Source organism: Lactuca sativa, chromosome 5, assembly GCF_002870075.4.
Source record: "Lactuca sativa cultivar Salinas chromosome 5, Lsat_Salinas_v11, whole genome shotgun sequence".
Classification (NCBI taxonomy): Eukaryota; Viridiplantae; Streptophyta; class Magnoliopsida; order Asterales; family Asteraceae; genus Lactuca; species Lactuca sativa.
The window spans coordinates 276041016-276056408 of record NC_056627.2 but is presented as its reverse complement, the minus strand read 5'-3'; the positions used below and the strand labels follow the sequence as shown (position 1 = coordinate 276056408).

Sequence of the window (15393 nt, the reverse complement as noted above, 5' to 3'; positions counted from 1 at the left end):
AGTTGACACTAGTTTTAACAAGGGATTGTTAAAATTGAATAATATTTATTCACAGACACAAAATTGTTCGCTTTAGTGGTAGAAATCATCTATGACTTGAGGAATGTGGAATTTCTCATATATGAGCTTTTCTTGATGGGTTCTGGTAAATTCATCAAATACCAAGATGATATGTCAGATCTCGAATCTGATTAATGACTTCGAGTCATGAACATGAGATGTAATCCATGTATGATAATCAAGTATGGTCTTGATTAAACTTAGGGCGTTTGATAGTTGCTGTCTGGGAAAGTGTTGTATGGGAAAGTTTTCTGACTGGGAAAGAAACAATGTTGTTTGATTGTACATATGACTGACTGTGCTGAATGATGAAAAATGACCATATTACCCTGTTGTTCTATTCTATCATGGATGAAGTTGCTGAGTGATTATAAAAACATATAAGTTATCATACAAAATCAAAATTACACAATAATCATTTAAAAATCCGAATACAAATTGTCTTACAAAGTAAAGAAACATAAATCAATCAAAATCTAAATAGAAACATACTGAAATTGAAAATAACATACTAATTTGCATACATCTCTAAAGTAAATCGGGTGAAAGTAGTTGATTAGCAATCTGCTCACGCAAAGTAGCCATGTAATCAATGGCTTCTGAACCCCACTCTATGTCTTGTGTGTTTTCGCCTTCAATTCCTCCACCATGCACATCAAGATTAACCATAAATTTCTCTTCAAAATTTTCAAATAACTCATCTTGGATATTGTATTTCCTTATAAAATTATGGACCGCGATACAGGCAATGACTATGTCTCTTTGTATCGGAAAAGGATAAGGAGCCATTTGTTTTAAGATTGGGAATCTCGCCTTCAATACACCATAAGCACGCTCAATGAAATTTCTAAGTTGTGCATGAGCAAGATTGAACCTTTCTTCTTTAGTTAAAGGTTGACGTCCTCGAAAATCGGCTAACCAATGCCTAGTGCCACGATACGGAGCCATGAACCCACGAGTGTTGGTATATGCGGCATCACAAATATAATATTTATCTGTAGGTGAGTGACGTTTATTATATAAAGAATATAGATAATAAAATTTATATTTTATATAAAGAATATAGATAAACTTATATAAATATTAGAAACCTGGTGGAGGGAATGGAAATTCGGAAGACGGATTGAATGCAACTTCTTTCAAAACTATTGAATCATGTGCTATGCCTTCCCATCTAGCCCATACAAAGGTGAATATTATATCAAAATCACAAATTTCTAATACATTTTGATAACATACACCTTTTCCTCTTCCCCTATACCTCGTTTGTTGATCAACGGGCACTACTGCATGTACAAGAGTTCCATCTAGTGCACCTATTGCTCTAGAAAATATAGCTTTTAACTGTCTTTTTCGTTTTGAGGCATGTCTTGTTGGATTAGGATTTTGTTGGTGCTATAATTTCTTTTGCAAAGCACATCATTGCATTTAAGACCTCATGAAAACATTGATGAGTGGTTTGAGTGGAGTGATGAAATCTTCCTTTAACCGCTCGAAAACGTTCATTATGTCCTATAACATGTAAAAACATAGTCATCTTCTCTTCAATGCTTATCGTTCTAGTAGCTTGCAACCAACTTCTTTGCGTAAAATGATTGCATAATAATACAAATGCCTCTTGTGTAAGACGCATCATATTGTAACATTCGATAGGGTCCCCGTGTATCAAATCTTGTGTATACGCATACCCGCTCGAATCATTATCTCTTATTCTATCAATTTTTTTTAGCCTTGGCCAGTTTAACCTCAACTAATACAAGACAAGTAAAAGAAAAGCTAAAGATTCACCATTAGAAATCAAACTTGGCCTGTAAAATACAATTACATATAACGTGTCAAATATAAAATAAACAACCAAAATATTTATAACATGTCAAATATAAAGTAAATAACAAAAAAAATATTTATCTAATAACACAAAAGTGATGCACCAAAAATTATCCAATAAAAAAACTCATGCATATAAAATTCATCAAATGTAACATAACAAAAGTCATAGAAAAAGTCATCAAACCTAACATCCAAAAATCATGCAACAAAGAAATAGTAAAAGTAATCAAATGTAACATCTAAAAAGTCATCAAAGGTAACCAAACTTCATTCCTACACTCCTCACCCACGACTCACAAGTAGTAGGCGTAAGTCATAACCAAACTTTCCTAATATCAGCACTTTCAGCAAATAACAAAAGAGTGGTCTTATGTCTTTCATCTTCTTCTCCCCATCCAATTTTTGCCAATTTCTCCATACATGCATCTATGTCCTTATCCATTTCACTTCTTTGATTTTGTTCACTTCTTTGGTTTTGTTCCACAAGCTTCCTTGTAAACTTTATGATTTCCTCCTCAACTTCTAGTTCCCTTGCGTTTCTCTTGTTTCCACCAGCTCTTTTGTTTCCACCCACTCTCCTATTTTTCGAATGTCCGGAGGATTCTTCACTTGCAGCTACGTGTTGGGTTGAGTCAGGAGTTTCCTTTTGGGTGCATTGAACCTCATGAAAGTCATGCTCAGTGTATTCAGGAGTAGGACGGGGGAGGGTAGAAGATGGCCCCCAACTATCAAAGTCGGTAGAGGTTGAACCTTCAAATAATTGGGTGCACAGACCAGGGAAAAGGAGGGGCACAGTTTTCAAAGCTCCTACAATCTTGTTCAACTGTTTAACATTTTGAAATTATCAAACCATTAAAAGAAAATAATCATATTTCTACTATTTGTTTTAAAATTAGACGAATATATTACCTTCGTCTCCGTCTCCCATTGTTCGCCAGTCAAATTAAATTTATTTGTTAAAGGATCATATATATTTCTAGTTTTGCTTTTAAGTTTCACCCAAGCTTGATACTTTCCTTTGTAGTAGTCGTAGTGGTTTCTCATCTGTTTTTGGTCAACGACTAAACCGTGTTCCTTTAATAATTTTTCGGCTACAACTTTCCATGAATTTGGTTTGAGGGCACTACCCTCACGACCATTTGTGGTTACTTCTTGGATACAAGAATCAATAAAAGTTTTGTCTAAACTTTGGTCCCAAAAGATTATAGATTTCCTTTGTGACATGTCTATAATAAAAAAAACAACACACACACACAGATATATATAATTCAACATATATGTATAAAAAACAACAAATATAACCAAAAATCAACATGTATATACAAAAAAAAAAAACAACATATAAAACCAAAAGGCAGCATGCATATACAAAAAAAAAACATATATAACCAAAATTATATAAAACCAAAATTCAGCATGCATATAAAAAACAGCATATACAACCAAAATTCAGCATTTATAAACAAAAAACAGCATGTATAATCAAACTTCAGCACGTGTTTACAAAAAAACAGCATATATAGAACCAAATTTCTGCATACAAAAAAACAACACATTTATAACTAAAATTTTGTATGTATATATAAAAAACAACATTTACAATCAAAATTTTACATATATATACAAAAAAAGCACCATATATATATATATATATATATATATATATATATATATATATATATATATATATATATTCATTAGTTCAGCATGTATGTTCAACAAACACCATATACGTTCACAAAAAACAACATATTGTTCACAAAAATCAGCATATTTGAACAAAAATCAACATGTTCTAATAACCACAACATGAATGTATGCTTTAATAACCACAAAAACATGTTCTAATTTTGATTTCAACCACAAAAACAAGTATAATGCACAAATTCTAAAAAATAAGAAATCTGGAAAAAAAATTTGTTCACAAAAACATGTTTTGATTTTGATTTCGCTAATAATTTCGAAATCAAGAAAAAAGAAAGATTAATTGGAAACCCTTGCTAATGGATCGGAAAAAAAAAGAAAAAGATGAGAATCTTCTTGATGGGTCGACAAAAGGAGAAGATGAAACCTGTGGGGCGGAGCAGTAGAGCGGCGGTGGTCTGCTTGGCGGGAGGAGGTTGGCCGGTGATGGAAGATGGATGCGATGGAAAGTGGGTAGAGTCGATGATGGGGTGATCGAAGATTGCAGCGACGGATGTATGCGTTTTTTTTTAGGGCACAAATGTCCAACGCGTCCTTCTTTTCCATTCAGACTTCTTTTTGTGGCTTTGTGTGAAAGCCCAATCTTACCGGGAAAGACGAAGTTTTTTTGTGTAAAACAAACAGTCTTTCCGGCCCATTCAGCTGGAAAGATCTTTTTGGGGCTGGAAAGACACTTATCAAACATGGCCTTACTCTCTATACCAAGGCTAGAAGTAGTAAGTGATTCTTCTAGAAAGAATACATTACATGGATAACTATACACGTTTAAAACAAGACTTGTTATAAAAGGATTTTCTCATACTCATGTCATTGACTATGGTCCTTATCATAGTGATGACATTGACTATTATCAAACCTTTTTCACAAGTAGCTATGATTAGATCGACAAGGATATTTTTTGCAATAAATTCATATTCTCAATATGAAATATAGCAAATAGATTTCAAGAAAGACCGTTTTTCTTAATATACATCTACTAGAAGATATCTATATAGATTAGCCTAAAGGTTTTCTTAATCCATATTATCCTAACAAAACGTGTAAAGTTTGAGATCCATTTGTGAATATAAAGAAAACATCTCAATGTCACAATCATAATTTTAATGTAAAACCACAAGGTATACTTTTATATCAAAATGAATAGAACATATGTGTTTATAAAGAACTAGTAGGAGTAGAGTGACATTCCTAATCTTGTATGAATGAGATATAATTAATCATGAGAAATTACATTCTGACCATGGCAGACCTTTTCACCTTAATTTGGAATGCTTTTCTAAAATGAAAGACTTAGGAAGAACAAGATACATTCTTGGAATGTAAAATATATAGAGATAGACAAAATGAATATTAAAAGCTTTATATATTTATGGAAATATAAACAGTAGCTTGAAAGGGATCAAGACACAAAATGCCTTTGGAGGAATCTTGGTACTGTCACATGGCACTAAGTTTGAGTTAGCCTCAAAAGGACCTAGCTCATATGTTTGAAATAGCTGAAATGATTTATATTCGATTTGATTGGCAAATGAATCCATAATTTATGTCATATTATGCATAGGACATGGTATATGATCATGCTATGAGCATATCATATTCTACCAATTAAATACATGGTTAAGTGACCGGATAACTATAGGAACATTCTTAAAGTGCTTTAGAAGAACTAAGAGATTGTATATGAGACAATCAGTTTAGAATAAAATCCTCATGTAAAGAGCTACATAAGATTCTAATTTCTATGCAAATATAGATAATTATGAATTATAATTAGATTATGACTTCATTGTGGAGTGAAGAGAAAGTTTCGTTGGAATAAGGTCCAAGAAAAACAAAATGACACAATCGACTGTGATTGGATGAATTAGTTCATTGAAAAACTATGTTGATGTCAGCCATTCAAGGATCTCATAGAAATCTTTGTGACTTTGAGAGTATACTTATCGAGCTAAGATACGCTATGTCACGAATGTACATCAATCATATAATCCAAGATATTTAACCATACCTAGAGTAAAGTTAAATATGGAGATGATAGTATTCACAAAATTCACACAATACCCATTAATGATGTCCTTCTTTTAAGCTAAGTATGAATGGTCACACTTTAGCTATAAGACTTTCTTATTCTAAAAATGGAATTTTGATTTGGATTCAGTATTTGGATATTGGAACAATGTAACAACAACTATTATATAATGTTTTGATATACTGGGATATGATCATAACATTTATAGTTGTTGTGTTCAATATTAACATATTTAATCCATGAATAATCTTATTATTCTAAAATTTCATAGTTGGTTATAATTATGGGAGCAATAATGAAGTCAGTGTTGTGTTTTGAGCATTCTAACACTCCTAAGTGTACATGCAACCCTAAATACCTTGGATCTATGTTTTCTCTAGTGAAATCGACTAGCCCTTCTTAGTGTACCCACACTAGTGCCAATTTCACCAACCAAGGACATCTTTATATAGAATGGAGACTAGGGTTAAACCCATGACCTTTCATTTCATATGATCCATGGGTTAAACACTCCATGGACTATCCATGAAAGCTTAGCCCAACCTAAATGAACTTGGGCCATTCCATATATATATATATATATATATATATATATATATATATATATATATATATATATATATATATATATATATATATAAGAGTCCATATTTAATTAGTTCATTTTGATCACTTAATTAATTCTAAATTAATTCTTGATCAATACTAATTAAATAATATGATTCCATATTAATATATTAGAACTTTTAATATATTAATATTAATCATAAATATACAATTCTCAAAAGATTATCCATATAAATTGTGTCGGTGAAGTGCAACCCAAATGGACCATGCCGGGTCGGGTCAAGTACATACCAAATATAGTTATGGACTTAGACATTAATCCAACAGTCTCCCACTTGGATAAGTCTAAAACTATTAATGAGTATGACTTCAAAACCTAACTGGCAATCGTAGGTCTTAAAAGCTTCTGTCGAACTCTGACCTTGTCGATAACTTGTCCATTAGATAAGGGATCATATATTCCTCCATTCTAGATATCATATGGACTGAGACATGGATTATAATCATTCTCTCTGTCCATTTGTTGTTTCCTGATTTCCGATTTATGACGACTAACTAATTGAACAAATCAAATCAGTTCTGGCCCGGCCGAGCACTTCCATTTGTCATCATCAAATCATCGAGGGGCCCACAGATATCGCTTTTATCCTGAAGGTAAAAGGAATGGATAAACTTCGACTCATATGGCTTGTTCTACTACTTGTTGAATCATACACAAAGGCACGTTTTATAACACCTAGTTACTGAATGCGTTTTCGTGCAATCAATATACAACCAACTCATAGTAACAACTCATATCTCTAGGTTTGAAGAATATAAGATATTATCGCCTCATGATCACTCGTGATAAAATCCATGAAGTGATTCCAATGAGCGCGGGTTGAATCCAATACTCAGAACTAATGAGCACTCATGAGTGTTGTAGCCCTTTGTCCAACACCTTAGACCTCTACAAGCCAACCCATGACAGTCTTAATTCATATCTACTTCCAACATATGACCGACTGTGGATGGTTTGAATAACTTAGTCATTCCGAAAGAATAACCTAGTTTATTCGGGAAGTCAAAACATGCAAAGTGAAACACAATAATAATTGAATCCAATATGGTCTCAGAACTTATGAATATAAATAAAACACCTTTTATTTATCACCATATGATTACACATTATATACTGTATCAGCTATCAACTTTATTCTTGAATTTAAAACAACAGTTGTCCCATGCTCCAAGCATGTACACTATGTTTTCTAAACACTAGTCATGCCATTCACCAAGTATGCATGCTATGTTTGTCTATGATCTTCACTTTGTGAATTAGATCAATTGAACATAACTCTAATGATCCTCTTTCACAGTCCCAAATCCTTACTGCAAATGCAAGAATTCCTAATTCATGCCATTTACTGAAATCTGTTAGATTCTAAACTTATATGCATTGATCCTCTTGTAATGATTATGCACAAAGTCAGAAAGACTTGACAACAACCATTACAGAGCATTCCAAAGAAGATCAGCTCCTTGGAAACATCCTTCTTGCATTAAGTTTCCTAATCTTACACAAATTAAATAATTTCTAACTTTGAAACATTTCCAGATTCTATTTTGACTATCACTTCTGAACAGATTATGTCAATATGGTCCTTCCAGAATTATCACTATACTTCCAACTGTCCTTGAGCAACCAATCTTTGGTAAACCTTAGATTGTCCTCGACAATTGTTTAATCCTTTTAGTCATATCCAATTTTAGACCTTTTGCCTTCTTAATGCCCCAGGCATTTGGAAAATTTTAGAAAGGATGAATATAGCACATGTAATCGATCCTATATCCGAAGCATATGGGACACGATTCATGATGTCTCACATAAAGACTAAACCAGTCTTTTGCTATAACATTTCCATTTATATTTGCCAAGTTCTCATAATTCAGATTATGAAAAGGGATGCCGTAATCATAATTGAATTTTAGAACACAAATAATGGACCCATATATAGAATTTCCTTATGTTGAGCCATTCCAACATGAAATTCATATATATATATATATATATATATATATATATATATATATATATATATATATATATATATATATATATATATATATATCCTTGACTAAATGATTAAAACATCACGATCTAAGCTTATAGATTTGAGATGAAGTATAATTTCCTCTCCCTTAATTATAGTAAAACAACTTTTTCCCAATTGAAACCTTTTGTTTTCTATAATTAACATTGCTAACTTGCAATACTTATCATAATTATCATGCTCCCATTAACATGATGATTATTAGCATAACATTTATGCTCCCACTAGCTTTGACATGTACTCAGAAATCAGTTGGACTTCTAGAAATCAATACTTTATTATTTTCTTACCAAAGTTCAGATTTCTGATACTAGATTGCTTTGATAAAACTTTATCAAAATCATACACCTTTCATTAGATAGCTCACAGGTGTGTCTAATCAATTTTTAAGAACTATGAAAAGGGATGTCGTAATCATAGTCTCAATTGTTTAGACCTTTGCCACTTCTCATAAGTCCATGTTAGTGTGCCGGTAAACCACACACGTTCTACTAACGACTTTGAGAATACTAATATCACAATTGCTATCTAGCTAAAATCTACTTAGTGAAAGTGTTTGCTCACCATCATTTTCATGAATCGGAGAGAAACCTTATGACACTTAGATTTAATGGTGTATGTGTTCTTATCCGTGTGAATTGTCAAAACCATAGTCACAGGACAAACATAATGACAAATCCAAACTCATATGAACTGAACTCAATCTAATTTCTTGCCATCTGGCAGCTCAAGGGCCTGCCATTGCTTCCAAGTTGTTATGCACCCAATTGAGAACTCTAAGAACTCATACGCAAAGCCAACTTTAACTGGAATGGACACAGAATATGTCAACACAATAGGTTATAAACCTCAAGTTGTGTGCTAGTGAAGAACGTTAGGTTTTATTCTTGATTAGTTCTTGAGACTTCCAAGAATTTTAAGACTCCCAGTGTCCTCTTGACATATAAGACTTTCTTGTCATATATTTAAGAGATAGTGTGGATTCTAATCAAGACAAACACTTCACACAATTGGCCTTAGTTGGTCTTTGTTTTATCGAAAACATCACAACTTACCAATTTCAAATGTACAAGAGTAGAAAACTTTTACTCTTACATTTGACAAGTGTTTTAGACCTTCTTTAAGACATGTCACTCAAATTACAATCTTGCAGTATGTCTCTAAGACTTGTATTGGAATGAAGTATGACTCATCTTCTTGATTAACCATTTCAACAATTCAAGTTCCTCTTCTTAGTCATAAGAATGCACTAAGATTTCGTTAGAGAAATAATTGTGCTATGGTTTCTTAATCATTAAGATGATCACAAAACTGATACTAAAGTACTCTCCCATCTTTTTAGATTTGAGAAACTTTTATCTTTCTGCCTAATTTGATTCTTCTTATTCGCTCTGCCATACATTGGAACCTTTTCCAATGTCTTAGAATTACACTTAAGCTTGTAAGTATAACCATATTTACTGAGCTTTAGTAAATTATGACGAATAATCTTATCGATCTTTTGTGGTGGACTTGACCAGTGCACAAGAATGTGTACTCGATCCCTTAGTCCTTCACTTGACTCACGCATCCTTGTGAAAAAGTAATTAGTCTTAATTTTCCAATACTTGAAAGTTCTCATTCATCATGCTATACAACTTGCATGATTCCAAGTTCCAGTCCAATTGAAACTTGGGTGATGAAAATCTTTCCTTATTTGGTAAATTTATACATTACCACAAATGAAAGAATCAATTTCATATTTCCACTCTTGCTATTAATGGAATCATATAAGCAACAATTTTTCCTCAAATTCCATTGTAAGGATATTTTAAAATAAATAAAATCAAAAATTTTCTTTTATTATAAAACTTGCAGAAAAAGTTATCCTTACAATCCATATGAAAACTTGTTGTTATCTATTCCTAAGCAATATCTCATAACTCCTAAGAAGTAGCTCAAGAATCCGATCTTCAAACTACGCGATAGAAATCCATCTACACGATCTGATTCAACATATTCTTTCTTTAAGTTTCTTTACTTTTCTTTGATTCTTAAAACATCAACATGTGACCCAGTCACATCATGTATCAAGAATCTCATAATAGAAACTTAGCGAAGTTAGATAGTGGACTTTACCTGAAGTAGAGTCAAACTTATTGACTTCAACATCCTTAGGCAAATTTGCAGCTTCACAACCAATGTCCCTTTCTTTGGCAATTCAACATATGGATGTTGTGGTAATGAAACATGGGACTATCACAGACTTAGCCTTTCTCTTTACCATTTGGTCAACCGAGTTGACTATGGTCGATCCCTTTCCACTGGGAAGAGAGAGCTTTACTAGATATCCAATGTCATCATTGTCAATGTCCATAAAGTTTTATGAAGTTGATCTTAGCAAATAGATAAGATCATTAAGGGTCTTCTCATAGTCTGTTTCATAGGTGTTCCAAAAGAACTCACTATGTGACTTACAAAGTAGTTAAACCACCAACTTTCTCAAGACTTTAACACCCAACTCTCCCAGCTTGTCAATATGTGACTACATCTCCAAGATGTGATCACACCTAGACCTTGCCTTGCAATAGGGCTTGAGTGACCTTGAACTTGTCAAGAACTTGTGGGTTAGGGAGAATAATTGGAGGAGGTGAAAGAAGTATGATTTCCAAAGGACATCATCTTCATTTAGGAAACCTCGTTTCAAGAGATTTGGGAAGATCACAGATGTCTAAACCAGACATCTTTTCGGAGATATTCAAGATAGTTGATCTAAAGTCCTTAATAAGACACCCAATATGAAATATTAAGGCTAGGACCCAACAAACTATTTTATAACTTAGAAGAGGGATGCCGTAATCCTGGCTTAAAAATATTTGAAGGTAGGTGAATGACGATTCACCAATTTTCACCAAGATAAACGAAATGTGTTATTAGGTTTTAATTGGTTTTGAAACTCCTAGATCTTTGAGATTCATTGAACTGTTCAATGGCATGTTTCAATCTCGAGTGTGCCCTTCAGGTTTTGTGGCTGGGATGCCGAGGATCACAAAACAAGGTGTGAAGTAACCATGCAAATTACTTGGTACCCTTAAGTGTTTGACCCTCAATCGATGTGTCGATTAACCACACACGCTCCATCGATACTATGATAAACATTAAGTTACCCTTTGCCTACCTTGTTAAATACGACTTAGTGTGCCGGTTAACCACACACGCTCCACTAACCGACTTAAACAAAGTGCAAAGTGTAATTTCATGGATTAGCACCTTATTCACATTTTCCTAAGTAACTAAGATTGGGTATTATTAAGAGTTTAGTTACTTAGTATTTATCATTAATACTTTTAATGAAGGGAGAATTATAGTCCTTGTCCTACCTGTTCGGCTAACGACCCTCCACCGGTCAAGGAAGCGGTGGGTGAGAGTGGACACCCATTAAACTGCCATTTTATAGGCAGTAACCCTATACCCCCCCTTATAGACCGACTTCGTGAATGAGGTCTACTAACGGTAAGACTGACTTGCTCTTATACATACATATATATATATATATATATATATATATATATATATATTAACTTATAATATTATAAAGTATAAGGGTTGAATTTTAACTTTTAAAATTCTAAGGGATAACTTGGAATTAAAGTATTCATAAGAGAAAACTTTACGAATTCCGAAACTTGAGAGCAAGTTTTGAAACTATTCAAAACTAATTAATTCCATAACTTATGTGTTTAAAGTAGTTTTAATCCAAAAACTCTTCAAGTTCCATAACTTGAGGACAAGTTATGGAAGACTTTAAACTAATAAAAGAATTAACTTTTCTTTATTTTATAACTTATGGAATTAATTAAGGTTACACCTTTTTTCTATTTATTATTTAATGAAGAGACTCTTGGTCCTCCATAACTTGAGGACAAGTTATGGAGTCATAAAACCATTTAATTAGAACTAGACTCTTCATTTTGTAACCTTTGCCAACTTTTATGAGTTTTATGAAACTTAAATGTGACTTTTCATATAACTTGAGGACAAGTTACAAAAACACATTTTAGAATCAACTCTTAGATTAATTTGGATTGAAAACAACTATTTCACTCAACTTCTCTATTAATCTAAGCAACTCATAAGAACAAGATAATTCAAATCAAACTTTTTCATGTAATTAGTCTAAACCTTAAACTAATACAAAACATGAATCTATTGACAATTATCTTTGAAATTGGATTAGCATGAACATTACCACATCAAAAACAAGTTTATAAGTCCAAAACATCTTAGGGTAATGTTCCTAGTCCAATTCCAGCCAAAAATGTCGAATTTATGCTGTCTGGGGGTCCAACTCGTCGAGTGCACGAACCAACTCGGCGACTTGGATGCATTTTGCCTTGGACTCGGCGAGTCCATTCATGGACTCGGCGAGTCTGCTGGGCAGACATCATCAAAACTCGATTTTTCAGCTACTTTTGCAAGTATAACAAGAGAACAAGCCTAGGCTCTGATACCACTGTTGTGTGTTGAGCATTCTAACACTACTAAGTGTACATGCAACCCTAAATACCTTGGATCTATGTTTTCTCTAGTGAAATCGGCTAGCCCTTCATAGTGTACCCACACTAGTGCCAGTTTCACCAACCAAGGACATCTTTATATAGTATAGAGACTAGGGTTACACCCATGACCTTTCATTTCATATGATCCATGGGTTAAACACTCCATGGACTATCCATGAAAGCTTAGCCCAACCTAAATGAACTTGGCCCATTCCATATATATATATATATATATATATATATATATATATATATATATATATATATATATATATATATATATATATAAGAGTCCATATTTAATTAGTTCATTTTGATCACTTAATTAATTCTAAATTAATTCTTGATCAATACTAATTAAATAATATGATTCCATATTAATATATTAGAACTTATAATATATTAATATTAATCATAAATATACTATTCTCAAAAGATTATCCATATAAATTGTGTCGGTGAAGTGCAACCCAAATGGACCATGCCGGGTCGGGTCAAGTACATACCAAATATAGTTATGGACTTAGACATTAATCCAACAGTTAGACTAATATGAATTGAATTTGTTGACTTCCACCAGATGAAGGTAAGCAATTGGTTGTAACCAAGTTTCATAGGTACTTGTCAAAGAACTAGTATTGAACTAACCCGCAGTGGTATACTCATGGATCACTATCATGAATGATACTTGATTAAAAGGTACTATCTTTGTATCCTTAACACTTAAGATACATAGTGGGACTTAAGTGTAGGGAGTACTATGCTTAGATATGTTCAAACACTGGTCCATAACTGGGCAATTATATAAGTTGTTTTCAGGTATGGTATGAACTATGCAAGAGGCTTATGTAGTCAAGATGGGGTTTGTTCCTCTTATATGTTAACAGATAGACATATAAGGCGCCTTACAAAGAGTTGAACACCATATGATATTGATTATGATCTGTATCTCATGTTTTACATGATGTCTATGACAAAAGGGATAACTGATAATCTTACCTTATATACCAAATGTAGCTTAGAGATTTTTGGGAATTGCACGTTGATATAATGGCACAAAGTCGTATGTTGATGGGGGCAATGAAATGTTGCTAGACAATCACCACTATATATATCAGTCTAATATGAATCTTGTACAACTGGGAGGTTGAAAGATCTAGTATGCTCAAGAATCATATTATAATGATACTACAAATTAACATATGATACTAATGGGTCACACTAACAAGAACTGATACAACTGATTATATAGTAGAAATTGATTTTCACATATATTCAATAAACTCTTATAATTAAATTGGAAATTATTTATTTCTAGGAAATAATAATTTCCATTAGCAAGTAACATTACATAATTCATAGGGTATGAATTAATAAGTCATGCACCATATTTTGGACTAGATAAATTCTTTTTGTCTTTTACCAAAAAGTTAAAGTATATTTTATAAATTGGTTTATAAAATATAAAGGTTTGTCTTCTTTTTACTCTCCTATTTTCGAAATTATGAGAAGACAAAAGGAAGACATGCCTTTTGATTATTTAAATAAGAAGCATGGGGGGGGGGATCTGGCTATTAGAAGCATGGGTGCTTAATGGTTAAAGACTCATGAATATTGTGCATGTTATATGAATGAGAAAAATGGCTTTCATTCTTCATTCTTCATGCATGAAAACTGTAAGTGCCTTAGGACATCTCTCTCTCTCTCTCTCTCTCTCTCTCTCTCTCTTTCCCTCTCTTATTTTGTTATTCTCATGGAGATTACTTGCATCTTTATGCTCTCTTTATGTTGTAATTTTGATGAGAACATAAAGCTTAAAAGTCTTAAGAGTTTTATACAAAAGAACTAGCATTCTACATCAAGTGGATATATTGTTGGTGTCTTTAAAGTTTATCATTCTTCATCAACTTCCAATCCTCCAAAGAGGATCCAAAGAACTAAAAAGATTGTGATTTCTACATCGTGTTCTTTGGTTGGTACTTTCTTTCCAAACATTATAAGATGATCCCTGGTGGGTTTAAATTTGTTTATGTTATTCAAAATTTATAATTCTTCCATTGCCTAAATATTATGTTTTTGAGACCATTTTTTTTTAATAAAAACCCAACACTATTGGTATTCTCATGGAGGAAAAATAAAAGAAAACTTCACCGAGAAAGGTATTGTGAGATGCGAACATGAATTTAGAAATTGAGAATGTAAATGGTAAATTATGTTTGATGTATATTCTATCAACTTTATATGATTTATATGTTTCTTCATAGCATTTAAAATTAGATTAAATCATATAGATTTGGTTGATATCAATTTGAAAGAGTATAATTGTAATGCCTGTTCTCGGGAAGTGTTCAGGAAAAACGAGAAAGGGGTTTTGAGGAAAACCCTAACTTACAATATGTGCATTGAAACTCATTGCATGTGCAACTTCTTGACTCGCGACGCGACCTAGTCTTGGTAGCGACGCATCCATAAAGATCTCAAACCCTAATTTTTGGGCCTTGATCCTTATTTAATGACTCTCACTTCTAGGGTTTACCATTTCTCCAGCGTCTGTCTCCAAAAGAAACCCTAG

At 32.7% G+C, this 15393-nt stretch overlaps 1 protein-coding gene across 1 annotated transcript; it reads right to left on the bottom strand.

The window, feature by feature from the left end:
• Window positions 1-588: 588 nt before the first annotated feature.
• Window positions 589-4279, bottom strand: LOC128126021 (uncharacterized). Its single transcript, XM_052763703.1, has 9 exons — window positions 3962-4279; window positions 3417-3423; window positions 2800-3116; window positions 2216-2713; window positions 1670-1810; window positions 1496-1572; window positions 1322-1384; window positions 1152-1234; window positions 589-1055 (listed from the first exon to the last, which is right to left on the bottom strand). The coding sequence occupies exons 1-9, from the start codon at window positions 4277-4279 to the stop codon at window positions 589-591; spliced, it is 1971 nt and encodes a 656-aa protein (XP_052619663.1).
• Between the last annotated feature and the right edge of the window lie 11114 nt (window positions 4280-15393).

Coding starts and splice junctions, on each gene's coding strand:
- LOC128126021 (XM_052763703.1), bottom strand. CDS start 4,279: ATGTTTGATAAGTGTCTTTCCAGCCCCAAAAAGATCTTTCCAGCTGAA. Junction 2,714..2,799: donor AATGGGAGACGGAGACGAAG/GTAATATATTCG, acceptor AATGTTAAACAG/TTGAACAAGATTGTAGGAGC. Junction 1,056..1,151: donor ATTTCCATTCCCTCCACCAG/GTTTCTAATATT, acceptor ACTCACCTACAG/ATAAATATTATATTTGTGAT.